At 46.3% G+C, this 26,804-nt stretch overlaps 1 protein-coding gene across 1 annotated transcript in view; it reads left to right on the top strand.

The window, feature by feature from the left end:
• PAPPA (pappalysin 1) overlaps positions 1–26,804 on the top strand; it is a 230,094-nt gene that overhangs the window by 185,843 nt on the left and 17,447 nt on the right. The window contains exons 16-20 of the mRNA XM_063082520.1: positions 3,812–4,022; positions 4,707–4,878; positions 13,272–13,419; positions 17,940–18,049; positions 26,511–26,582. Of these exons, the coding sequence (XP_062938590.1) occupies positions 3,812–4,022; positions 4,707–4,878; positions 13,272–13,419; positions 17,940–18,049; positions 26,511–26,582 (713 nt within the window). The remainder of the gene's footprint in view (positions 1–3,811; positions 4,023–4,706; positions 4,879–13,271; positions 13,420–17,939; positions 18,050–26,510; positions 26,583–26,804) is intronic.

Genomic DNA, 26,804 nt, shown 5'->3' with positions numbered 1-26,804 from the left:
CTTGGCTAACGCAGCCTCGAGTGCTCGCTTGTCCTTATTTCTGTCCAGCTAGCTGCATTTTTGTTTTCTCCCAACAGTATAGAGGCCGATATCCTTTCACATCCTAAAATGTCAGAGCTGGACATAATTCAGAGAAAGGTTTGGTTTAGGTCCAGAAAGGCTAGGTGATTCATTCGAGGTCATGGGTAGTTTCATAATATTTTATGCATTAACAAATGGATATCAAGGACCTACTATGTGCATGGCAGTAGACCAGGCTTGGGAAAATAAAGATGCAGCCCCTTGCCTTATGATCTGCAGTGCCATCACCACATGGCAAGTGCTGAGAAAGCCATATGAAAGTTTGATATTTCCCTACTTGGGTTCTTTTCTGTGTTAATTTCAGTCTTAAAAGCATTCCCAAAGAGATTTGGTCTTCCACATAATCCTTTAAATTAAATAATGAAAATAAGCGCCTCTCTGTTGATATTGCAAAGAGTTTACAACCATTTTAATACTCATTAGAGAATGAAATTTCCTTAGTCATATTTGTAGACAGATTGGGCAAGACTTATTTTCCTGACTTTAAAAGATGGTTGCTACAGCTTTGTAGTATAATTGGAGGTCAAGTAGTGTGATGCCTCCAGCTTTGTTCATTTTTCTCAGGATTTCTTTCGCTATTTGGGGTCTTTTTAAAAAAAATCTTTTAATTCTATTTTTATTTTTTTTATTGAAGCACAATTGATCATACGTATTTTTTGGGTACAGTGTTAACTATCATTTTTTTGTGTACAATATGTGATGATCAAACCATTATTATTAACATATACATTATTACGAGTTGTAATTATTCTTTGTGCCCCTTACCCAGTTTCTCTCTACCCTCTGGAGTCTTTTGTGATTCCATATGAATTTTAGGGTTGTTTTTTCTATTTCAGTGAAGAATGTCACCTGACTTTAAAAAATGAACAAATGAAGGTACAGGGTCCCCAAACTCGTTGGAACCTGACCTCTTTTCATCTCGTAGAAACTCCAGGCTCAGACATGCCTTCATTTTGTGTCCTGAGTCATGTTCTCCCAGGAAACATGGGTAGGGGAGGGGAATGAGGACAGGAGACATGGCACTGACAAAAGTCAGCAAGGGTCTCTCCTAAAGCCGGTTACCACTTGAGCAGCTAGAGCTCAGTCCCTCTGAGGATCTTGGGGAGAAAGCATAGAACGTGCCACGGAGTTGCTGCAACTCTGGAAACTGGCACGAGAACCCACCAGTTCCATCACTGGTTCAGTGCTGCCTCCAGGGACATTAACTCCTCGGTAATTTGAGCTTGCCCTGCATGTGAGCACAGCATGCATCCATGAGCAGACAGAGAGTTGCTGGTGCAGTTAGCATCCTTCAGAGTATAGAGGTCAATGCCAAGGGGATGAGGGAAGGGCACAGACAGCATCTGTCATATCCTGCTTTCTTCAAAGCCACACGGTGGATGCAGAATAGCAGTGGCAGCTGGGACATGGACATTACTGGTTCTGCACAGTTCAGTGTCTGCATCCCCTGGAGGTTGTTTGTTGAGGGGGTGGGGGACGTATCCATGGTCCTGAATCACTAGTTCTTGCTTTAGCATGTTCTTCTGATGGTGGTACACTGCTAACTCCTATTTACCCACTCCCAGAATGTACGTTTCTGCTTTGCATTTTTCTCTGGATTAACATTTTGTAATTTTTATATTATATTGCCATGGCTTTCACTTCACAGTTTACAATTTGCATAGCTGATATGGTGTACTTTTTAGAAGTCACGACACTTTTTCCACAGATATTTTATCCCTCTTGGGCAATTTGGAGAGGGTATGATCCCTGTATCTTTTATAGCTCCCCTTCTCACTAAGCTTTTGCTATGCCTAGGCTGATTGCCCCAATCACAAGGTCAATGCAAAAATAATTTTGTAGTGCCTGGTGTCCTAGAAGCCTCTCTGTTTCTAAGGAAGCCAAATGAATCACCTCTTTGCATGCTTTACTCTTTTTACTTGATGTGAAAATACCCACAGTTGTCAGTATCACAGTTTATCAATGTGGAATTCTCTGTGGGGTTTACAGACACTAAATTGTCTTGTGCTAACCAGATGAATCATATTGACAGAAGAGGAAAAAGAAGAAAAGTGACTGGGATAGGAGAAGCAGAGGAGCCCACATAAAACTATAAAGTACTTTCTCCCCTTTCTTCCTTTCCCTGCTTTATTTTTCTCCATACTACTTGTCACCTTCTAGCACAATAATTTACTTTTTAGTATAGAGTATTGTGTTTTTTTCCTATCCCTTTAGATTATAAATTCCAAAATGGCAGGGTTATCTTTTGTTTTGTTTATATTTGGTTTGGTTCCCTCCTTTGCCCCCACAATTGGAAAGTATCTGGCACATACTAAGCACTAAATAGGTGTTTATTGTTGAAAGAATAAAGACCTCTGTGCAACTTACCTGGTCCTTTCTTATCTGCTAATCAAGGTAAAAAGTTAACAGAAAAGGAGGGAAGGAGAAAGTGAGAAAAAGAACGAGAGAGAAAAGGAAGAGTTTAAGGAGCACACAGAGACATTGACAGTGGTTTTATTGGCACTTTTCATAAATGTTGTTTTATTTCATCTTCTCAACACCCTGAAAGGCAGAAGCAATTGTTTTCCTTCTACAGATAGGAAAGTTGAGGTTTGATTCTTCCAGAACAGATAAAAAGGGCTCTGCTGAGCATAGATAGCCAACTTCCCATTAAAAAAAAACATCTCTTTAGTTAGACAAAATCAGTTTTGAACTTCGGTTTTGTCTTTCGCTAACCGTAAAACTTGGTCACGTCACCTTGTTCTTTGAGTTGCCATGTCTCCATGAGAATTGTCATATGAAGCACACTGTTGTGGAAGTAAATGAGATTGCTTATTAGAAGCACTGAGTACATAGTAACTGCTCAATAAATGTCAGTTTTCTCCCTATCACTTGTCCTCTAACCTTCAAATCCCAGAGCGTCCCACGTGCTTCCAGCCCTGTTTGTCAACACCATTCAGTAATATCAGTAAGAGGAGAGTTTGATGGAGAAGCACAAGTTTCAGGTACTCTTCTAATTGTCTTGGGCAGGCTGAGCCTCGATAATATATGAGCTGGCAGTGAAAAGCCTAACTCCTGTGTTGTACTTTTATTTGCAATGTTCCCTGTCAGGCCAGCTTCCCGATGGCAATCAGCACGTCTGTCAGAGCTGGCACGGGCTATGGGGGAAGTGCCGCTCTCTCAGCTGCTTTGGCAAAGCTTCACTGAGCACAAGGGCCTGAACAGAAAATCAAAGCTCCTGATAACATGATGCTGTCACTTCCAGGCATGGGGGGTATGGGGGGCAGGACAGATACAGGGGTACAGGGCCTGGGAGGAGTGGCAGCTGGAGGTCATACAGCACACTGATATCAAAGCTTGGAGTAGACTGCAATAGGTGTTTTTGCAGTCAATTGTTAGAAAGCAAATACCTTCATTTCTGGCTCAGAGACACACCTGGAAAGCAAGGAGGATGGATCAAAGGATAGTGAAGGTCTCTTTCCTATGCAGTGTAAGAGATTCAGAATCAGGAGTCAGAAGCTTTAATTTTAGTTCATTGTAAACATAGCGTAATTCATTCCCCTAGTTTGGGTCTCCTCTTCTTTATGGCAACTCTCTTGATCTCCCTGGGCTCCTCAGCTGTAAGTGGAAAGGGTTAGAATTCCACATGAGGGACCCTCTAGTTCTTCAAGTCAGCTAAAGTCCAAGCAGACTGTGGACACGCTATCAGACACTCCTGCCCTTGCTAACCCTGCCTGTCTGTGTCCTCCAGGCAACAACAGCCTCCTGACCTGTATGGAAGATGGGCTGTGGTCCTTCCCCGAGGCCCTGTGTGAGCTCATGTGCCTAGCTCCACCCCCAGTACCCCATGCAGACCTCCAGACCGCCCGTTGTCGAGAGAACAAGCACAAGGTGGGCTCTTTCTGCAAGTACAAGTGCAAACCTGGATATCACGTGCCCGGCTCCTCCCGGAAGTCAAAGAAGTAAGTGAGGCTGGAAACACAAACTCACAGGCTCTGGGGGAGAAGAGTCAGGTCTGCCTGCCTGATTGGTAGGAAACAGTCATGTCTTTGCTGGTGGCAATACCTACTGTGCAGGCCATTCTATTCTGTGGGAAGCTAGAAGGACATTGTTTATAATATTTGGTTTGGGTCATACAGAACTAGCTGTAAGTTCCAGCTTGGCTACCTACTGGCTATGTGATTTTGGGCAGGTGATGTCACTTCTCCGGACTTCCATTTTAAAGCAGTGAGATGCTTTATAACAGTTACCATATAAGGTTGCAGTGAAGAATCACTGAGGATGTGTACATAGAGTGCTTGCAAAGTGCCTTGCACATAATCATTGTTCAATAAATGGTGGGTATTCATCTCATCATTGTGCCTGCACCCATCAGAACACTCTGGAAGGAAGAGAGAGGACCAGGCTGGTGGGGCGTGAGTTTTATCTCAATCCACACATAACTGAGAGAGTCTGACATTCCTTCCTGCCCTTGCTGAAGGAGCTGTGTGAGTGAATTTTCCTTAATCCCTGCACCCTACTCAATAGGACAGGTAGGGAATCAAGCATGGGAAGGGAAACATGTAGCCATTTGGTGGTATTTGAGGAGGGCATGGGTCTAGCCATTTGGTCCTAGAGATGTCTCTTCTTTCCTCTTTTCCTTGAAGACGGGCCTTCAAGACTCAATGTACGCAAGATGGGAGCTGGCAAGAGGGAGCTTGTGTTCCCGTGACCTGCGACCCACCTCCACCAAAATTCCATGGGCTCTACCAGTGCACTAATGGCTTCCAGTTCAACAGCGAGTGTAGGATCAAGTGTGAAGACAGCGACACCTCCCAGGTAAGCCTCCTCCTCCTGCAACTTGAGATCAATACCCTAGTCCCTTTCCTCTCTGCTTACCAAAGACCAGCCTATACTCTAAGGACTACTCTCTCCTGGAGACTGTCCACATAGACCGATTGCATAATAACAATATCACCAATGCAGAAGTTAAGAAACTGGATTCTAATTATCATCCTTTGCAATCTCTCTGAGCCTCATTTTCCTCTCTACAACACTATATTTTATTTATTCAGAGATTCTCAGATTTGATTTTTTTTTAATTTTTTTTTTTTTTTAAGCATTGGAACCCTTACAGAGGAAATCGTGTATGGAATTCCTATGTATGAAACAGATCAAAGTGAAGTAACTCTGAGAGTGACCAGGGCCCTTTTGCCAGTCTTTTATCACCAGCACTACCCATGCTGGTCCTTGAAGTATTTAAAATCACAAGTCTACCACTATCTTTAGACATCACTGGACTCTTGAAGCATAAAGAGAAAGGAGGCCACATTGAGATTAGAAGTACAGATTTGAGAACACTGTGGAGGAAAAGAATGACAGAAGGAGCTGGCAGGGTTTAAACTTTATCTCAGTCAACATGTGACTGCGAGAGTCAGACTCTTTTGCCTGCCCCTGATGAAGGAGTTCTGTGAATGAATTTTCTTCAATCCCCACACGTGCCCCTTACCACCTAACAGGACAGGGAGGGATGAAAAAGGGGAATGAAAGATCAGCTGTCTCCAAAGACACCTTCCGTCCACATAGAGCTCCATCTTAATAGAATCGGCGGTTCAGAGTTGATAACCCAGGCCCCATGCTCCATGGGTGTGCAAGGACCACCAGCTGGGGGGCCCAGTGATCCGTGAGCTAGTCCCTGGTGCAGGTTTCATCCCCTGTCAGTCTTCATTACTTAGTATTAGCCTCCAAATACCAAACACTGCCAAAGCACCATCCTCAATTCCTCCTGCACCCTCTCCCCACATCCACGCCATCACCAAGTCTTACCTGTTCTCCCTCCAAAACCTCTCCTGAAGCTGTTCTCTTCTGTCTCCAATACTACCACCCTAGCTCAGGCCACTGTCTTCTCTGTCCTGGGCCACCACACAGCTTCTTGATCATTTCTGTGTTTTCATTCCCTCGCTCTCTCCCTTATATAGTCCACATTTCAGCCAGAGTGATTTGTTTGGCGCATGAATCTCATCATGACAATCTGCCTGCTTAAAACCCTTAACAAACCAGGGACTCCCATTTCCCGTAGTATAAAACCCTAACTCCTCAAAGTGTCATTTAAGACCCCTCCCCCATAACAATTAAGACCGATTTTACCTCTCACCTCTGCATTCTCTACGTTAAAGAGTTTTCCTCTCACCTTTTCCAGCTTCCTGACTCCTCATCCTCCTTCACAGCTCAGCTCAGGCCCCCCCTTCTCTGGGAACCCTTTCTCAGTGTCCCTTCCACTGTTGGGCTCAGTGCCCCTCCTCGGGGTTCCCTTTGTATAGCACTGACCACACGGTATTGTAATTACTTGCATTTCACATTCCCATGCTAGGCTGTTACATCTGTCGCTGCATCTTTAATCTTCCTTAGGCCTTCAACACTTAGGACAGTGCTAGGCACCTAGTAAGTACTCAAGAAATGACATTTGAACTAAGGGAATGAGAAAAGACTGCGATGAGCATCAAAGCTCATTTCCTCATTATCCAGATGGGAAAACCAAGACTCAGAGAGGTTACTCCAATGCCCAGCATGACACAGCTGGCATCGGCTGAGTCAGAATCAGAATCTGGGTGACCCCCAACTGTGGATAGACTGAGTCCTGTAAGCACCACCTGAAAATTCTTGATAGTGTACACTCACAGGCAACTGTGTACACTCATAGGTGACAGTGAACACTCAGGGGAATCATTCCCATCCTTGGCTGCCAGGGAAGCAGAAGCAAGTGCTGGAACAAGCAAAGGCCAGAGATTACCATTGCCTCTCGCAGGCTGATCAACTTCCTTCTGGCTCCCTTACATGAAACTGTTGCTAACAGTTACCCAAACTGCTGAGCCAAATAATATTCTGGCTGTGGTCATGTTATCAAACTGAAACCCAGTCTGCCTGGGGCCTGCCAAGTAACTTTCATGGCCAGTTTGTATTTAAAGGAGAGGAAAATGTAAATTTATCAGACGACTCAGGCAGTTCAGTTTGGCAACTGCAGGAGAGGCTAGACGCAGAGGAGCAGGGTATTGCTTGTCAGCTCAGAGAATGAGGGAGCGCGTGCCAAACGGGCTCCTGATACAATTGATGTTCCTAGTTTGTACTGAAAATGAATTTCCTCTACCCTCAGACCAGCAGCCTGAGAGCCAAAGCTAGTATTCACCTCAGATTCCCTCTTGCTGCCTGTAAGCACAGCAGACATGCACGTTCCAGAGCATCTTGAATCAAACAGCTTGTATGGAGAGGGAATTCTTTGCTTTCCAAACAAGCTCCAGATCCTGGCAGGAAAGAACCAAAACTGTTGTAGGGGAGATTCACACACTCCCTCCCACTACCACTAATAGCAAATTAACAGATAAATTCCCACTTCATTCATTCCTTGGGAGCCAGTATGTTGCTGGATCTGGAGTTTGAGTTCAAAACATGGCTTCACCACTTACTAGCTGGAGGACTCGAGCAAGTTACTTAACTCTTTAAGCTTCAGGTCCCTTGTGTGTAAAGTAGAGGGAGGTACACCTTCCTCACAGTTTATTTGTGAAGATTAAATGAGATAATGAAAGTGGGATATGGGTATCCCTGGGAGTTGTGCAGCACACCATCTGTGCCTCCATACATGGCAGCCCTGGAGAAGACACTAATGAACTAGACTGCCTTCAAGGCCATTCCAGGGGAGAGTATCCCTAATACTCCACATGGGCTCCCACAGGACCTGGAAACAAAGGCAACAGATTGAAACCTAGCCCTCTGGTGACTAGCTCCAGAAAATCAGAGAAGGGGAAGCCCTTTCTGCATGAGGCCAGGATTGGGAGACCAATATGAGCCATAGTGAAACCTGGTCTGTTGACCAAATAAACCTGTAGAATAAATAGTCCTTTAGTCTCTCTAGACCAGCACTGCCCAGCAGAACTTTCTGCTATGATGAAAATGTGCCATATCTGTCATATCTATGCTGTGCAATATGGTAGTCACTGGTGCTACAGACATTCTCTCATTTTGACGACTCAACAAACATTTGAGAAAGAAACAATATGCCCATTTTACAGATGAGGAAAGAAGGCCTGGGGAAGCTAAGCTGTTGCCCGGGGGTACGAGTTATAGGTGGCATTCTGTCTGACTCCACTCTTTCCACTGCTCCCCAGCATTTTCAAGGCAGGCTGGTGGCAAAGGGAAGGGATTCCAGCCCCAGGCAGCTGGGAGAAGTGCTAATTGTCTAAGGATTTAGTCCAGCTCAGATGTTCCTGATCTGTTTGAGGTGATAACTCAGGGCCCAGCTCCATGTGAGAAGTATTGGGGGCTTTGTAGGTGATTATAGGAGCCACCAGCCTGGGGATGGGAAGAGGGTCTGGGGGAGATGAGTGCAGCAGGAGAAGGAAAAGGCTGAGGGTGCTTTGTGAACAAAACAATGCTCTTAATGGTGGATTTCAGCAACTCAGCAGAAGCAAGAGAGGAAGAGTGGGAATCCACAATATACCCAGTCATTGCATAAGCCACAGACGGTGGCTGTTAAAGCCTGCCCACCACAAGTGGCATGGAGCTGACCCCTGCCTTTATGGGCTCTGCTGCAGACAAAGCATAGCTCCCCAACGTACAGAATCTTGGCAGGCAGGGGCAGCTTCTCATTTCTGGGTTGTTAAGTGTTTGCCCAAGTACTCAGGGCTTCCTAGAGGAAGTCAGAAACATCCCAGACCCATGTGATGTTAGAGCCAAGGAGGACCTCAGAGACCCCCACTGCAACCCACTTATTTTACAGATGAGACCACTGAAGCCCAGAAAGGGGAAGGGACTTAACCAGAGTTACACAGCAAGTTTCTGGCAGAACCAGTTCTTAAACCAAGTCTCCTAACCAAGTCACTGCACAAGCCACATTTTTGGTCCATCCTCATTTCTGTTGCTGCATGTCATCCCTGTACCTCACTTGGAGGAAATGAAATGCACAGAGGGCAGTGGCCAAGAACAGAGGCAAATGATTAGCAGCAACTGCAATTTAATGGACACTTCTTATATGCCAGATGCTGGGCTAAGTATCTTACACGAATCTTTTCTTTTAAGCCCCACGACATCTGGTATTACTATCCCACTTTTCAGATGAAGTTCAGAGGGGCAGTGGTTTGCCCCATGCTATACAATCAGGAGGGGGTAGAGCTGAGCCTCCTGTCATTAGAGCAGGTGCCTCCAAAGCTTAGTCATCTGTCTCCCTCACTACACCGCCCAGTTCTGCCTTGTTCTGATGCCACCACATTTTTCTCTGCCATTATTTCATTTATTAAGGAAAATAAATCTAATTCTCCCTCTCTCCTTTCTTTCTTTCTTTCCCTCCATTGTAGTAAAGGCACAGAGGCTTACAGTTGAGAGTTGAGATTCTGGCATCGGCAAGCTCTGTGACTGGTGCCCTCTGCCTCCCCTTTGTGGCTGCTGCCATTTCTACAATGCACAGTTGGTTGGGTTGATTCTGAAGATCCCTTAGAGATAGTACAGCAGAGTGGTTGAGAGCCTTGGCGAACATTGAGAGAGCCGTGTGTGTGTTTGTCTGTGTGTGTGTGTGTGTGTGTTAGGCTTTCAGTGCTTCATGTAACCTGACTCTCTCCATCCTCATGACAACTCTGTCAGGTAGTGGAATCCATACCCATTTACCAGATGAGGAAATTGAGGTGAAGAGAAGTTTAGGAACTTCCCCAAGTCCACCTGGGAAGTTGCAGAATTGGAGTTTGAATCTAGGCAGTTTGACTTAGGTCCAGGCCCTTTGAGTGCTAGCAGCATTCAAAAACTCATTTTTCACTTCCTAACTGAGCCTCATCTTCTAAATCTGTAAAAAGGACATAACTTCTAGTCTACTACATTGTTCAAATGATGTTTTAAACACTGGGCACATAACAGGTGTTTGATAAAGGAATTAATATATGCCTTCAGCTTTCTGTGGATCTGTGTAGCTAAAGAGCTAGGGGAATTAGAGAGAGCACAACATGCTTTTTTACAGACAGACCCATAGGCACAGGGAAGCAAACCGTTTTGCTGAGGGATGCTCAGGCCTCTTGAGACAGATTTTACCTTAGCACACATAATCGTGCATTTGGAGCCAAAGATACCCAGTCAGTTCCCTGACAACACCGAGAAAAAGTGGTCTCTGGTCTTCCCAGATTGGATCCTCAACAACGTTAGATCTTCTGTGGTCAAACCAGACTTAATCAGCAAGGATCTACTTTGAGGGTCTGCATCAAGTGATAGGCAAGTGATGAATGCATCAAGATCTAGTCCTAAAGAAAATCCAGAGAGGCTCCAGAAAGTCTGCTGTACAGAGGGCACAGCAAGGGTGAAGATGTGCAGATAAAGAAGCAAGAGAAGTTTGCAGGAGAGACAAGGTGATTCGCTTGACCGGAAGGAAGGGTATGAGCATAGCAAGAGATGGGGCCAGAAGTGTCCTTTGGATCCCACTATGGATGCCCTGGAGTGCCAGCCTATGTGTATGCCTAGTTCTGAAGGCTAAGGGGTCTCAGTAGAAGGGTGCCATGTTTTTTTTAAAGCAGGTTTAGCAGCAGAAGGTGCCAGATGAACCGAGCGGTGAGAGAGAGCCTGGAGGCAGCAAGACCAGTGCTTTATGCCCCCACCTTCCATCCATGCTGGTGCCTCCCCAGTTTGAAACTCCCTGAGTAGATTCCAGCTAGTTCTAACAGTCTCTGCTACAGACCAGGCTCTCCAGCCAGCTCTGGCCCACGTAGTGCTGAGGTCTGCAGCCCTTCAGGGGCTGGAGGCCAAATGCATCATAGGCCCAGGCCAAGGCTCCAGGAAATGGGGTCAATTTCCTACTCCCCTGAGGGCCCAGTGGAATCATGGGGCCTGGAGCCTGAGGCTCTGAGAGGGAGAGTCGGGGTTCTCTGAAGCCACATGAAGCTGCCTAAGTTTGTCCTGAGCCTACACAGAGCCTCTAGGAGTGGACTCTGCAAGTCACCCCGCAGCTGTGTGTTCCAGATGGGCCAACTTCTCCCAAGACCAGAGAGGTTTCCACTGCAATGGCCCCCTTCTCATGCTGGCCCAGGAGAGGCCTGGAGAGGGGCTCCCCTTCTCTTCTGAATCCTGTCTCCTGCAGCTGTTTTCTCAGACAGGGGAGCTTCAGCCTGCATCAGCCCTTTTATAAGAGTTTATTCATTTCCTAATGCATGCACACCTTCATTTATTCCTTTATCCATTCATTTGTTTATTTACTCACTTATGCATTCATTTCCTCATCCAAGCATTCATTTATTTCCTTGCTTATTAAAAAAAATTCATTCTATCACTGTCCACCTATTCTCCCTATCTTTTGTTCAGCAAACAGTTCTTGAAAGAACGAAAATATCTATTGAGTGATGAATGAACAGACTGAGCAGCCAGGGACTGTTGGCTGTTGTGAAAGTCCCTGAGGACACAGGGATGAATAGGGTGCCATCCTGGGCCTTGAGCAGCTCCTCATCTAGTTGGGGAAGAGGTGGTGAACAAAGAGGTAATGCCACGTCAGAGGCATTAAGGTGGTGCCCCGTGCAGAACTGGGGCACCATCAGGTAGGATGCGTTGTTCCAGATAAGGTGTCTGCCAGGTGGATGGGGCAGGGAGGAAACAGCAGACAGGAGAAGCAGGAGCACAAAAGCACAGCATATGGTGCCTTGAAGAATGCAGGTGACTGAAGCCGAAGTCCCAGGTTGGTGGTGATGTGGAGGACAATGAACTAAGAACTAAGTGGAGCTGGGAGGGCTCTGGAGGCCAGGCACAGGAGTCTGAACGGAAGCTGAAGGTCGTGGGGAGGCATTGCTTGAATTTTTGCACTGGTGGGTCATAGTCAGCTCCTCTGGCCTCATGTCGAGGTTCTCAACTTATGACAAGCCTCAGAGAGAGAGAGAGAATAGATAGCTTGTTCTCAGATCTTTCAGACGATGGACTCCCTACACAGAAACCATCTGTGGTTCTCCGTTTCCTTAGGGGAAGAGTCCGAACTCTTTACGCTGACATTCAAGGCCCCACGCCTTATCCACTTTGCCAGCTCATCTGCCTCCTTCCTCCTGAGGCGTAGAACCAGAACCTCCCCGGGCTCTCTAGTGCTCACCATCCTTTCCTGCATTCGCACACGCCCTCCGTCTTCCAGGAATGTCCTTCTGTTCCTTCTCTGCCTGAGATGCTTACCCATCCTTGAAAACTCTTTTCCATACATTCCCTCCTCTCACAGGTCTTCCTGGTCGTCTCTCCCCCACCGTTACTCTCCCCCATGTACTCACAGCACTGGGCTACGTTTGCCTGTGTCACTGAGCACAGTCATATTGATGTGGCCGGCTGCTGGCATGACTGCCTGTCCCACTTGCTCACTGGGCCAGGAACTGGCTCTCTTTCCTTTTGTACCCCACAGAGCTGGGTGCAGAGAGGCCACTAAGAAATGTTTCTTGAATTCAGTAATAGTTCTGAAATATCTCCAAGGGAGACCTCCCATTGGATTCTTGGAGGTTGGAAGGGGGCTTCGAGAAGGGACTGTGACTTCAAGCTGCATTTTTCCGATACTTTGCAGGAGATTGAGAAACTGTATATTGCCTATTCTAAAGAACTGGGAGGGGACACAGATAGAAGTATCCCCAATCCCCCATCTTGGTGCCATTATGGCTGGAATGGAAGGGAAAGGGAAGGGAAGGGAAGGGAAGAGAAGAAAAAGGAAGGAAGAAGAAGAAAGGAAATGCTCAGGAAAAAAAAGTTCTTAGCTGGGCCAGGTTACCAGTTAATGTATGGCAGAGCCCTGCCATAGGATGCTTTTTCATCCTTTAAGAGGAAGCAGGCTTTGATGTATACCTGACTCCTCTTGAATAGCTCCAGGGCCTGTGCTCTTACCTGCTGTATCAAGGAGAGAACTGATAGGCCCCTACCTTCTCCATTAAAAAAAACTACACAAATAAAACTATAATTGCTCCTCCTGAAGTTTCTGAAAGACCACTAAGCTAGTACCTGGGACTTAAGCTGTCTGGAAGCCTTGAGCAAGTTTCTCCCTGCTCTGAGTTCTCAGTTTGCCCATCTGTAAAATGGAGTTACCTACAATACCTCTCTTTCAGGGTGATGGAGTTTCAACCATGGTTACGAAATTGTTTTGGAACACTTTTAAGAGCTCTGGGGAAATGAGAATTTGTTTTTTTTCTTTATTCCAAAAGGCTTATCCTGTGGGGGCCTGTGGTGTCTCTTGGTCCTGATCGTGTTTCTGTGATATTCAGGGTCGTGGGAATAACGTCATCCATTGCCGGAAAGATGGCACCTGGAGCGGCTCCTTCTATGTCTGCCAGGAGATGCAAGGCCAGTGCTCGGCCCCGAACCAGCTCAACAGCAACCTCAAGCTGCAGTGCCCCGATGGCTATGCCATAGGTATGAGGGGCCCACATGGGACCAGTGGGAGGGGAAGGTCCTTCCAGGAACTGGGGCTAGTGCCCAGGGGCTCAGGAGCACCTCTTCCATGTGAGGTCCTGCATGGGCACAGGGAGACAGAGATGAATGAGAGTAGACCCTGTCTTCCCAGAAAGAGAGTCAGGGACAGGGACACTGGGGGAAAAATGGCAGGTGAGTGTGCACTTTACACCAGAGCACAGAAAAGCTGTCTGGTGCCTAGGGGGACATAGAGGCTCCCAGAAGAAGGGATGCTTACACAGGGATTAGGAAAAGCATGTTGGACCAGAAATGGCATTCCAGACAGGCGGAGCCACGTGGTCAAAGAGCAGGAGATGTGAAAGCACACATCATGTTTAGGGAAGCAACAGAGTTGTGTGTGGCTGCTTTTATTATTAATCTCAAAATGCATCCTATGAAATACTCACGAGTGCTTGCTATGGGTCAGGCCCTGCATCAAGCACTTGAAAAGCATTCTATCTTACCCTCTCAATCACCTGTAATGCATGAGGCAATTGACACTTGTGGAGGTAAAGGAATATATCCCAAATCCTGAGACCTGTCCTGCTCCTAAGCTTGACTTCTTTCCAGAGCATCTCAGCTGCCTCCAAAATGATCACAAATAGCATTTTCAAAATACTGTTTGTGTGGTGATAGGCCAGCTGGAAAATGCACACAACGAGAGGGACAGCCTGGGATTTTATGCCAGGGATCTGCCCAGTTGAAACCAGGCGTCTGGACAGATGCATTAATCACAAGCCCCATGGCTTTCCGGGGAACTTGGAGTGCATGGAGTCTGACCTCCTCTTGGGCTGATTTCCTAATTGACCATGATGAAAAGCCCGGGGAATTGAATGTCCTTTCTCATGGCCAACGTGATTTATGGGGCAATTGCCAGGGATGTCTGGCGCAGAAGGTTATCTGAGTGTGCACAGACCCAACATGTTCTTCACCCAGGAAACCCAGAGTTATCACTGCATGTCCAGAGCAAGGCCTGTGGTTGGAGAGTAGAGGTATGCCTTTTGAAGATGGGAGCATACAATCTCAGATAGCAGAATCACTTCACCTAAACTTAGAGCAGGAATCAGCACTCCTGCATTTACTCCAGGGCTCTTGCTCTTGCAGCGTCAGAAAACACCAAAGCACATGGTTGCCCTCTCTCTGATGTTTTGGAAGGTACTTTAAGATCTTACAGGGCTTGCTGGCTAGCTCAGTTGGTTAGAGCATAATGTTGATAATACCAAGGTCCAGGGATTGATCCCTGTTACCAGTCAGCCACCCCGCCCCCTGCGCCCCACCAAAAAATAAGAAAAGAAAAGAAAAGAAAGAAAAAAAGAAAGATCTTACAGAGCCACTAATCTAAGGAACCCCAGGAGGGTTTCAGAGAGATGGGTTCTTGTAGGGCCTGGCAATATATGCATTCTAGAAGGTTGGGGCAACAGGTGTAACCATGGTGAGCAGATTCATCTCAATGCCAATACTTTCTCCTCACCGTCATTCCTGGGGGATGTGCATGGCTCAAGACACTTATATCTGTGATGGGATCAATCAGAACATACAAGGGAATATTTAGTCATATTCATAATTGGCATTGAGCAGCTCTGTGAGAAAAATTCTGATTAAGGGACCTTTATTAAAAAACCTATAGAAATAGATTTGCCATGTGTCTACACCCACTGAGACATCCAAATAGATTTACACATGTGAAAATATACACGATAAGCAGAAATGCTTCATAACCAGACATAGTCCCAAGCACACGCATCATACAAACTTATGTCTAGCACCTCCATATCCATATGAGCCCAATTCCACACGAGTGCATCCCCCACACAAACACATGCACATGCATACACTTACACATAACACATGCACACACACAATACACAAGTGCACACACTTCATGGGCACAAACACATCTTAGGCCCTGAAACTTATCAAACACACCGAAGTTGCACAAAAGGCAAACGGATCTCACACACACATTTTCACGAACACATCTCACGGCCCCGCTGTGTGTGTCTGCATTCCTGTGTCACAGCCACACGTGATGAGCCACAGTGCCAGGCTCTGTACTCTTCCCTCAGGACAGTCAAGAGATGGGGAAGGGGTGTGGTGGTGGTTTTCCTTTACCTGCTGAGCTCTTTCATGGTCAAAGCAGAAGCGGAGAGAAATCTGCATGATATTGGAACTCGATTTGCCTTCCCCTCCCTCATACCCCTTGTTCCCATGGCTGTCCAGCCCACATGCCTATCTTATGACTATGGTGATATGGAGTGAGTGATGGGTGGATGGGGGCACTTTGGGGGAGGCAGAGGGAAAAGAACCACATAGGGAGACAGTGAGAAGGATGATAGGGAAGCGGGTTTCCCTCCCCACACCTCGGCTCTGTCTCATCTTCCTCCACAAGCCCCCCACATCCACCTCCTAGGCTGAGCTTCTGCCTGGGGAGAACCCACTTCCCCATTGAGAGGGATTTGATCAAAGGCCTTGTAAGCAGGGGTGAGCTATGTGTGCAGATTGGGGCTGGAGTCCCCCGCAGTGGGCTCTCTCTGGGACCCTCTCCCAAGCAATCTGGAGAGGCTTCTGTAGCAGTTCTGAGCCCTGGGAAAGTTGCTGCTGCGCCTCTGCTGCTGCTGCCACCAAGTCTGCCACCCTCCCTGAGCCTCCCAGGAAGGAGAGGCGGGGCCTGGTGAGATCACCAGTCTGTAATGATGCCAATTAAGGCTCATATATCACAACACAGCAGCCTGGTCCTGGAGCTCAAGAGCCGAGACTGGGGGAGGGGAGCCAGAGAAAGAGAAATTAAGACAGGACTGCTGCATAGGACAGCAAATGCCTCCTGTGTTGGCCACATTTTTTTCTGTCTTGGGATAAGATCACCTTTGTCTATTTCTCAGAGGCTGCATTTTTTTTTTTTTTTTTTTTTTGCAAAAGAATTTTATCATCACAGCTTTGTCTCATCTTTGATCCCTAAAAACTCCTTTGGAACTGGTCTCATGATAAAACATTCAGCACTAAGTTTCTCAGACTCCGTAGGGATTTTTCTCCTATTCTTGTCCCTCATCTTGTTTGTCTTTCTGCTTGCCTCCCATTTCTTTTCTCGCCTCTGGCCCTCCACCGTCCTTACCCCTTTCCACTGCCGCCTACCTCTCTTCTCTCTGTGTATCTGCACCTTATCCATTGCTGGATCTGGAAGTCAGAAAATGTGGATTTGAATCCATGGCCCTCTGCTCACAGCTTTACCTGAGCTCTGTGCCCTTTGGTTCTTAAGCTGGGAGATGGGTGTGGTGACACCTATCTCACTGGGCTGGATTTGCAGGGAAATGAAGTGACATAGGAAAACCACCTAGCAAGGCTAGGGATCTCCCTGTTTCTGGCTCAGTGTTCCCACTTTTTAAATGAAGAGGTTCTAACCATTGTCCTAGTCCTACCACTCCACCCTTGCCCCCCTCTTCATACCCTGTGAGTCTTTTAGACTGAAGTAAATAATAAAAAAATAATAACGGTAACGGGAAGGGGCACTGGGTAGATTATATACATATATGTATATAAGCATGTATGAATATTATATGTGTATGCATATATGTATATGCACATGTACATGTGCATATGTACATACACATATATGTATTTAGAAGAGGGTCTTTAGAATGGTTAGTCACATAAGATATTTAAAGAAAAAAGTTGACGCTTCTAGTGAACCATTTAGTGTTCACATTTAGCAGAGGGACGGTTGAGCACTAAGATGGAGAATAACCTCCTTAAGCCTGATCAGATGCTGAGAGGTCAGTTCTTTGTCCACATGAATACCTCTTTAGAGTCCTGGGGACAGCTCATGGGATACGTTTGATTTTCAGGAGACCTCAGAATGTGTGAGGTCAGGGTGAAGAATGAATGAGCCAACATATAGTCAACTTGCCAACCCATATGCTGAAAGTAACTGTCTTCACCCACAAGGACCGAGGCTTCCGTGTACTAGCCCTGTCCCTGCCAGTCACCCACCCCTTCACTGACTCATTACCTGGTTCAGTTTTTCATTCCTTTGTCCATTCAATCCATCCTCTACTCATTCACTCATCCATTTATGCATGTGTGTCCTCCTTTGTAAGGTACCTAAATGCCTGTTCATTGCTCACTCGCTGCACCGTTCATTCGTTCATTCATTCATTCTCTTGCACATTTCCTTGCTCACCTCTGCACTCATTCACTCACTGCCTCTCTCGTTCATCTGCTGAGCACAGTGCTGGACTCTGGCACGGAATGGAGAGCACAGACTGTGCTGGCCCCATGGCGTTACCTTCCAGCATGTGACAAATGCTGGGATGAGCACCTACGGGGGGTTGGAGGTCCCCTGCCGGGGGAGCTCTCTCCTTCACACTGCCCTGCGGGTGGGACAGCTGGGGGCCAGGGGTCAGCAGGGCTCCCTCTGTGGGAGGACAGCCTGTGGGCATCAGGAGACTGGGGTCTGAGCCGCTGCCACGTGCTGTGCCTCCCCCCAGGGTCGGAGTGTGCCACCTCGTGCCTGGACCACAACAGCGAGTCCATCATTCTGCCAGTGAACGTGACTGTACGTGACATCCCCTACTGGCTGAACCCCACTCGGGTGGAGGTGAGTGACCAGGGATACCTGCCTGTGGCTAAGGGGGAGGGAAATGACATTACTGAGCACTTGCTGTGTCCCGATCCTGAGTCTGTCCCTTTACATATATTATCTCATTTAGTCATCACACCTGTCCTGTGGGATGGGGACTGGATCACAATCATTTCGCTGTTTTGTGGAAAGCAATTCCTCAGTGACATAAAGAACTAGTGACACCTATTGTTTATGGAACACCTACCATGTCCATGTACCTGGTGCTTAGCACACGAGACTACATTTAAACTTAAGAACAGTCGTATGAGGAAGAGGTCGTTGTCTGCATTCTCTGGTTGTGGACACTGAGATCTCAGAGGTGACGCGATGGGCCCAGAGTGAGGGGTGGAACCCAGACCTGCATCCAAGCACTGTGGCTTCCCATGCTACCAGGCTGGCATTGTCCCTGCCTTGTGGCAGTCCGTGTCATTTTCTACTTGACTTTGATTGGTGGTCCCACTTTCCTTTATGTCATCAGATCAATCGGGGCCCCCAGAGCTGATGTGGGACCCACTCTTGTCCCAGGTCTCATGTGTCACTCTGGGCACTCACTGGCTCCTCACCCTGGAGAAAGGGAGAGAAGCGGGGTGGAGGCAGGCAAGGTTCAGCCTTTCTGCCGGGGGTGCTGGGAGGCCTCACAGCCTCAGGGAGCTGCCGTCTGCCCTCCTGCTGCAGATCGTGCTTGGAGAGCTGGGCAGAACCCGATCCTGGGTGTTCTGTTTCTCAAACGAGCTGAGGGCACCATTGCGAGGGCTTGCTCAGCACTTGGGCGTAGGGACCTGGCCGGACCTCTCCACTCCCCCCGGTTCCCTGCATTCTCCTCCCTCCCCCTCTTGCCCTGTCTCCACCTTTGTCTCTCCAACTTTATTTTTTTCCCTGCCTGTATGTTTGCACTCCCTGTTTCTCTCCCCCTCCTGATACCACTTTGACCTTGCTCTGCCTCCCTCCCTCCCACACTCTATCCTCCATCACCATCCTCTCTTCTCTCTGCCTCCGACTCTCCCACACATCCACAGACAGCCCTGTCCCCCTCATCTCATGCTCCTCCACCTGTTCCTTGTACCTCAATGCACTTTCCCATTCCTCAACCAGAATTCCCACATGGATTCCCCCTGAATGCCCCAGCATGTGCAGATGTGCTGAACATGCCCGGGAGCGTGCATGTAGCTGTATGTCAGAGTCCCAAGACAGCTGGAGATCATCCAGTGCAAGTCTCTCATTGTATGGGTAGAGAAACTGAGGCTCAGAGAGGGAGGTGACTGATCCAGGGTCACACAGGCTATACAGCTACAGCTACGAGCCAGACTCGTGATCAGCAGCTCCTTCGACACCACCCCCTCCCGTCCCTTAGCCCACCCGAACGCCCATGTACCCGAAAGCAGGTGGGCATTACTCATACCAGAGCAGACACAGGAGACCTCCCTGTCACTCCAGACTCAGTGACCTTCTTGGGCTGGCCCAGCTCTCCTCCATGCCTTCTCCGTCCCCCCTGGGTGAATTTCTACCCTTCCCTCTGTGGGCCCCGGGCACTAAAGAGTTCAGTTATAATTCACTGTGAAATAAATCCTGGGATTTGAAAGCCTGCAAGACCCCCCACCCCACCCCCCAATCGCCCACCCGCTGCCCGCCCACCCCTGCCCCCACCCAGTTCCCTGGTCTGCCTGCCTTTATTGATGCCGGCCTACCGAGAGAACCGTAACAAGGTTCAGACCTCCACCGTCTCTGGAGGCCTCATTATCCAGGAGGAAAAAAATGTGGTAGAAAAAGGGAGGAGGGTGAAGGGCAGAGATTGATGATTTCCAGGAATAAGGCAGAAAAGCTGGCCTCTGCTGCACCCCTGCCCCTCGTGGTGCGGTGAGAGCTACAGAAATAGAGCTGCTGGTGCTGCGTTTCCAGGCCAGAGGAGGCCCGGGTAGCGCCTCTGCTTTCTGAGGGTCTGCCTCTGAGCCCCAGTGCAAAGTAGAAGGTCAATGGTGCGGCTCTGTGCCAGCTCGTGCCACCTTTGTTCCAGGGTAAGAGAGTGAGTGGTGAGAAATCACATTTAAGGAATGCCTGCTGTGATCAGGCACTGGATCAGGCATTTCCCACCACACGCATGCACGCGCATGCACACACAAACCTGCGAGGTGGGTATTAGTCTCTTCGTGTTTCCATGGACTCTCAGAGATGGAAACCACTTGCCTAAGAGAAACCGAAGAGGGACCAGGCCAGTATGACACCGCAGTTTGCTCCAGCTGCCCCTGCAGCCTCTATGGAATGTCAGATAGTACTAATGAAGGCAAGACGTTCACTCATCACTTACCAGGGATGTGCAGGCAAATGTTGAACAACCAGCTCTTCACAAAAAACAAAGTCTGCATTTGCCACTTTCTGTGGTGTAAATATTCCCACCATGGCAGATTTTAAGGTTCCCAAATTGCTGTCACAGAACACAAAGTTGGGCAGATACAAGCATGAGTGGCTCTCTCAAGCCTAGGCAAGCCAGCTGCCTGCCACCCACCCCAGCACTTACCCATGACAGACTCTTTTTTATGTGCTTTCCATGTATTGACGTGTATGAAGAGAGGGACAGCCGTGTAGCTGAGTGGAATATCAGCATTGACCCTACCGTGACTGGTGCCCCAGAACAGAGAGCTTCGTGAAGGCATCTGCATGGTATCTTCCCCAGTGCCTAGCACACAGCATATGCTCACTAAATGCTTATGGTGGCTGTGTCAAGTGACCAAGGTTCTAGTCCAAGCCCTCACACCTTCTGGCTGTCCTGGAGCCATCATTACTTCTCTAGGCCACAGTTTCTCCATTTGTGGAATGATGTGGAGGTGGGATAATGAGTAAAGCAGGCCCAGCAGATTGTTTTGTATATTAAGCACCTTGGCATATTAGTAGCAGTAGTATTTACTGTAAACATTTCAGAAAGACAGAAAAATATAACAGCTATGTACATACTACCCAAACTAAAAAATAAAACAATACAGACACAGGTGAAGTCCTTTTCTTTTTATTGAGATATAATTTACATTGTAATCTTGAGCATGAAGCTTGATACATGTTCATGCTTGTGTACCCTCGTGAAACCCCTGCTCACAACAGACAGTGGGTCTTCCAACTCCCCATAGAATCCTCCCCTCCCCGTGCCAGGCAATGTCTCCATCTCTTTGGTCACCAGTGTTTTTGTCTCTATCACTATGGATTGGTTTTGCTTATTTTTGAAATTCATATAGCTGGAATCATAGAGTATATGTCTCATGAGGTTCTTTCATAGGCATATTTTTAACTTCCGTAGAGAAAAACACTCAACTCCCTTCCCGTACATGTACTTTTGAAAGAGACAGAGGTTCAGAGAATTCTTCCTCTAATCTAACAAATGAGATTATACAAACTCAGTGATAGATGAAAATCCCCCTCAGGTTCAGTGCTGGAGAGACTGTAGGGAATGTTGGAAACTATGGTAAATTATGAAAAACACAGGATTTTTTGTGTTTGTTTTTAAAACAAAATTTGAAATCTTTTTTTGTTTTTTAATATTGGCAACTAATTTTGACTTTTGTTAAGCATGTGCATGCCAAACCAAATATCTATGTGGGTTGTATAGGATAGAAGCTGTTGGCTTGCAACTTTTGGAAGAGATAGACTTTTTCAGCCTGGATATCTAGAGTTCAGGGGTGGCAGCTTCTCTCCCATGAGCACCTAAGGAGGATCTCCAATATGTCCCCATACTGTTTCTTGCTCAGGGATGCCAGGAGAATTTCACAATAGAAAATGCAGCTTCTATCATGAGAAGCTTTTAATTCTTAGGTACCTGGGACCTTGGTTTTTACAATGGCTTCTGGAAAAATCATGGAAGGAGGAAAGAGAAGAAGAGAGGAAAAAAGAGAGGAAGGGAATGAATGAATGAAAGGAAAGGGAAATGACCCGTTTATTGACTGTTTATGATATACAAGCACTGTTTGCTGGGCAGTTCCATATATACCACCTTGTTTTATCTCCATCACACCCCAGTGAGGTAAATATTATCACCATTTTACAGAGGAAGAAGCTGAGGCTCAGAGAGGTTCAACTCACGTAACTAATGTGGTTGAATTAACTAGCTGATTCCTCTGCAGTTCATCCTGCCAGGCTACCATCATACACATTTTAAAAAATAAACATATTCCACATACACAGACAGAGGATGCAGAATTCTACCTTGAAAAGAAGGCAGCATTGTGGGAAACCCTGCCAAGAGTCTAAAGGACAGAGGAAAAATGGATCTGAGTGACTATTAAGTCCAATCTATTGGATGTGTAGAAGGAGATACTAAGTGCCCTAGATGAGAAACCTATAGACAAAAAAAAAAATGCAGCTGGAATCTACTGATTTCTCCTTCACTCAAGGACACACTCATTCATCCACACAGTTGATCGTGTGTTCATTCACTCTTCAACACACATGAATTAAACACTTTCAAACAACAGGTGTTTTTTAAGCACTAGAGATACAGAGTGAAAAATGTCTTGGCCTTTATAAAAGCTTACCCAGAAGAAGGGCAGAAGCTCAGTGACTGAAAACAAAGGCAAGATGATGAAGATGATGATGATGATGATGATGATGATGATGATGATGATGATGATGATGATGATACAATTCTCTCATAGCAGGTCCTATAAATCAAGGGGAAAAGAGGGCTTATCTTAGAAGACATTGAAGAGGGTGTCAGCCCTGAGCCTCAGGAGGAGGCTTCCTTAAGATGCTTTCTCACATGTCTTCAGCTCTGTTTGGGGCCTGTCTTTTCTGCATTTTATTATTTACACTCTCTGCCCCGTCCTACGTTTGTCTCAAAGCCTCTCCACCTCTCCGAACCTTGGTCTTTCTGTCATTCCAAAGAGTAACCTGTTTTATATTTACAGCTTCAAGGGTTAGGGGATTTTGAAGGAGAGTGTAGTGTTCAAAGTACAGACCTTGAAATCAGACAGATGTGTGTTTAATTGTTGACTGTCACAGCCTCTGTGTACGACTTTGGGTAGGTTGCTTAACTTCTCTGTGCCTCAGTTTCCTCTTGTGTAAACCAGAGTCAAAAATAGTACCTATCTCATAGTGATGGTAAGAATTAAATACGATAAGCACAGAGCGTGGTCCATCATCCTCAGGTAATAGAGGGTTTTGTGCTGATGATGATGGAGATGATGATGGCGGTGGTGGCAGTGGTGATGATGATGGCAGCGATGTAGTGATGATGCTGATGTTGATGATGACGATAACTGCAGCCAGCAAGAAAAGACCGTCTATTACTTCCTATGCACCAAGGCAGGAAGGGAAAGCCCTCTTACCAAACCTGGTCTGAAAGAGCTCTGGCTGGGCCACATGTCTCTTTGGCACCAAGAGGAGCAAGGCTGACACGTGAGGGGCCCCGTCTGGGATCTCCCACCTCGTGGTATAAACAGCCGAGCCTTTCTCCTTCAGCTCCCATGGCCTGTCCCCTTTCCCAGTTCTCCTCACACACAGAGGGGCCCTGTGGTGAGACAGGTGGAGCGTGCAGCCCTGAGTAATAGTGGAAAATCCAAAAGCCTTGGAAAGATAAATAGGCACATGCAGATAGTATAAAAGTGCTTTCTCTGAACTCACGTCAGGTAAACCTCAACTGACAGAAACTTGTGCAAACACAGCAAGACACTCCTACAGATGGATTAAGTTAGCTCTCAAGTAAACAAGGGGAGGGATGGGCACTGAATTCCTGGTGGATCCTTACCCTGCTGTGTTCTACTTCTCGAACTTTTACCAAATGCCCTCCAATATCCTTGGACTTTGGTGGGGAACAGGCTCTCAGACTCAGAGATAAAAGTCTGGTCAGAATTTCCCAGAGAAGAAAAACAGGTAATTCTCTCCTCTCTGGACCTATGGCTGGAAAGCAGAGGAGAAGAACATAGTCACTGAGGTTACTCACAGTCCTTCATTTGTATTTGCATCACATTCCTTCATGTATTTGTTCACAGTGCTTCATGCTTGACCCTGGAGGGAGACAGATGTGTCTAAAACCCAGGACCTGCCCTAAAGAAGCTTAAGAAATCAGGTCCAGGTTAACCATATCCACATCATTAACCCCAATGTGTCATCACAACAAGCCAATGACATTTTCAGTACCCATTTCACAGATGGGAGAACCAAGCCTCAAACCAGAAATTTATGAATAAATTTCAAGTCAGAATTGCAACCCCACCCATCCTATCTCAAATCCCGTGGTCTTTCCCATATTCCACTTTGTATGTGTATTGGGAGAGGGTAAATAAACATTGTTAATAGAGGCAGTAGGGGGCTAGATGGTAGATTTCACATTGCAAGACTGATTGGCAGATCATCAAGTTAGGCTCTTTGTCCAAGATCTTTAATTTAATTCAGTCTGCTCTAAGTTGGTCAGTCCTCTAGACACTGTGCTTGGCATTGTAGATGTGTTGCTGATACTCTACAACAGAGGAAGACAAGTAAAGAAAATATTATCCATTGGTAAAATTTTCTGATTTTGACATGGACTCGTTTCTTCACAAAAAATTATTGAGCATCTGCTGTGTGCTAGGCACTGTAATAGGCATGTGAAACAAAAATGCTGTGGAGCAAGGAAGAAGGGCACCAACCTGGACTTAGCCTGGAGTCACAGGATTCCCTTTGTCACAAGCTTGCCAAGAAACCTAATTACAGTTTGGCTCCCATGTAGGTTTTCCCTCGGGGAGAGAATGGGATGGTCACATGGACTTTCTACATTCTAGCCCATGTGACTATTAATTTCTTAATTAAAATTCGTCAGCTGGCACTCAACCAGGAGAGCAAGCACTGATCATATAGAGTTCCATGGCTGGTCCCCGACACAGTTACCTCTCACTGCAAATCTAAGCATGTGCTATTGCATCATATTGTATTGTATTGTATTGTATTGTATTGTTTTTAAAGAAATAATTGTAATCTAGCATGAAAATTGAGGCCTCTATGAAAGTAGAAAAGGGAGATTCTAGAATTTTTATGATAACCCCAGTCCTGATACAATTTTATCTTTCTATGTTTGTCTATCTTTCTTCACTCAACTACTTTAAAAAAATATCATCTTGTTGGATTTTATGTTATGAGCTGCCTTAAATCAGTTCTGTAACAGTTGCTTGTTTTCAAATCCTGATTTCTCCATCTAACAGCTATAAAGCTTGGGGAATTTGTTCTCCTATGACTTGAGATTAATGCCCACCTCACAGCATGTCAACAATAAATAAATAAGATAATTTGTAAAGTAATTAGCACCACACATTCACTCAATATATTTTAGTTGTCATTATCATCATCATAATTATTATTGTTAAATGAGGCTATAAATAAGTGTGTGTTTGTGTGTGTGTGTATTCATATATATATATATATATATATATGCAGCAAGAACAAATTCACTAAACCTAGGGAATTGCTACCAGACCCAAATAGCATGGCAGCAGGTGTTAGTAGCAAGGGTTCTCTGCCTCTTAGGTTCCAGATCAGGGGTTGGTTCATTCATCCTTCAGCCCACTTGCTCTCAAACTGTAATGTGCATCAGAATTATCTGAGAGGCTTGGATTAAAATGCAGAGTCCCAGGCCCTGGCCTCAGAGATTTATTTATTTATTTACTTATTATTTATTTTTATTTTATCAATATACAATGTAGTTGATTTTCATGTTCCTTTACCGATTTCTCCCTCCCCCGTCCCTCTCCCCACTCCCACCCATCAACATCATATCTACCATATGACCCAGCCATTCCACTGCTGGGAATACACCCAGAGGAATGGAAATCATCTGTTGAAGGGATACCTGTCCTCCAATGTTTATTAAAGCACTATTTACAATAGCCAAGAGTTGGAACCAGCGCAAATGTCCATCATCAGATGAGTGGATATGGAAAATATGGTATACCTGGCCTCAGAGATTTGGATTCATTAGATCCAAAGCCGGGTTGAGGACTCTGCTTTTTGAATGCACTCCCACAATGATTCTGATGGATGTGGTCCTCAGCTCATGCTTTGAGAAATCCTGCTCTGTACCTTTGTCCCATCTTCCTCTTACAGCCACACACACGTGCACACACATGTGCACACACACTCCCCTACCCTTCATCATCCCGTCTTATCCTCAACTCCACCGATGGTTAAACATCAGCCAAGAATTTTCTGAAGGGCCTTTCTGGTCATGTTTCCATCCCCCAATTCTGCTTCTCCCCAGCCCTGATTCCTGCCAGGGAAATACAGACACATACAGTGAACACAAATATTATTTTAATCTTATGGCTCCTGTTATTCCAAGTACCTGGGCCAATTCCCCATGTAAATGCCAGGGTGAGGTCAGCACTTGGAAGGCCCAAGAAGAGACGGGGTGGTTGAATGTGTTGCCAAAAAGGAGATGGCTCGCTCCCAATCCCAAACCCATCTGACCTCTCTCTCCCTCTTTCTGCAGAGAATTGTCTGCACTGCTGGGCTCAAGTGGTATCCTCACCCTTCCTTGATTCACTGTGTCAAAGGCTGTGAGGTAAGTCCCAAGGAAAGTCACTCCTCAGCTATCTGGAAACAATCCTACTGTTATTATTTTATTGTTATGTTAAGGATAGCTACCATTTACTGTACCTACGAAGTGTTGTAAATATACATTTAGCAGACTTCTTGGACAAATGATGGAATCAGGCACAGAGATATGAAGAAACATACTCAAAAATATAGTTAATGGGTAACGGAGTTGGGATTCCAAGCCAGG

Source organism: Cynocephalus volans, chromosome 17, assembly GCF_027409185.1.
Source record: "Cynocephalus volans isolate mCynVol1 chromosome 17, mCynVol1.pri, whole genome shotgun sequence".
Taxonomy (NCBI): domain Eukaryota; kingdom Metazoa; phylum Chordata; class Mammalia; order Dermoptera; family Cynocephalidae; genus Cynocephalus; species Cynocephalus volans.
Note: the sequence above shows the minus strand (reverse complement) of the source record. Positions and strands in the feature narration are given on the sequence as shown.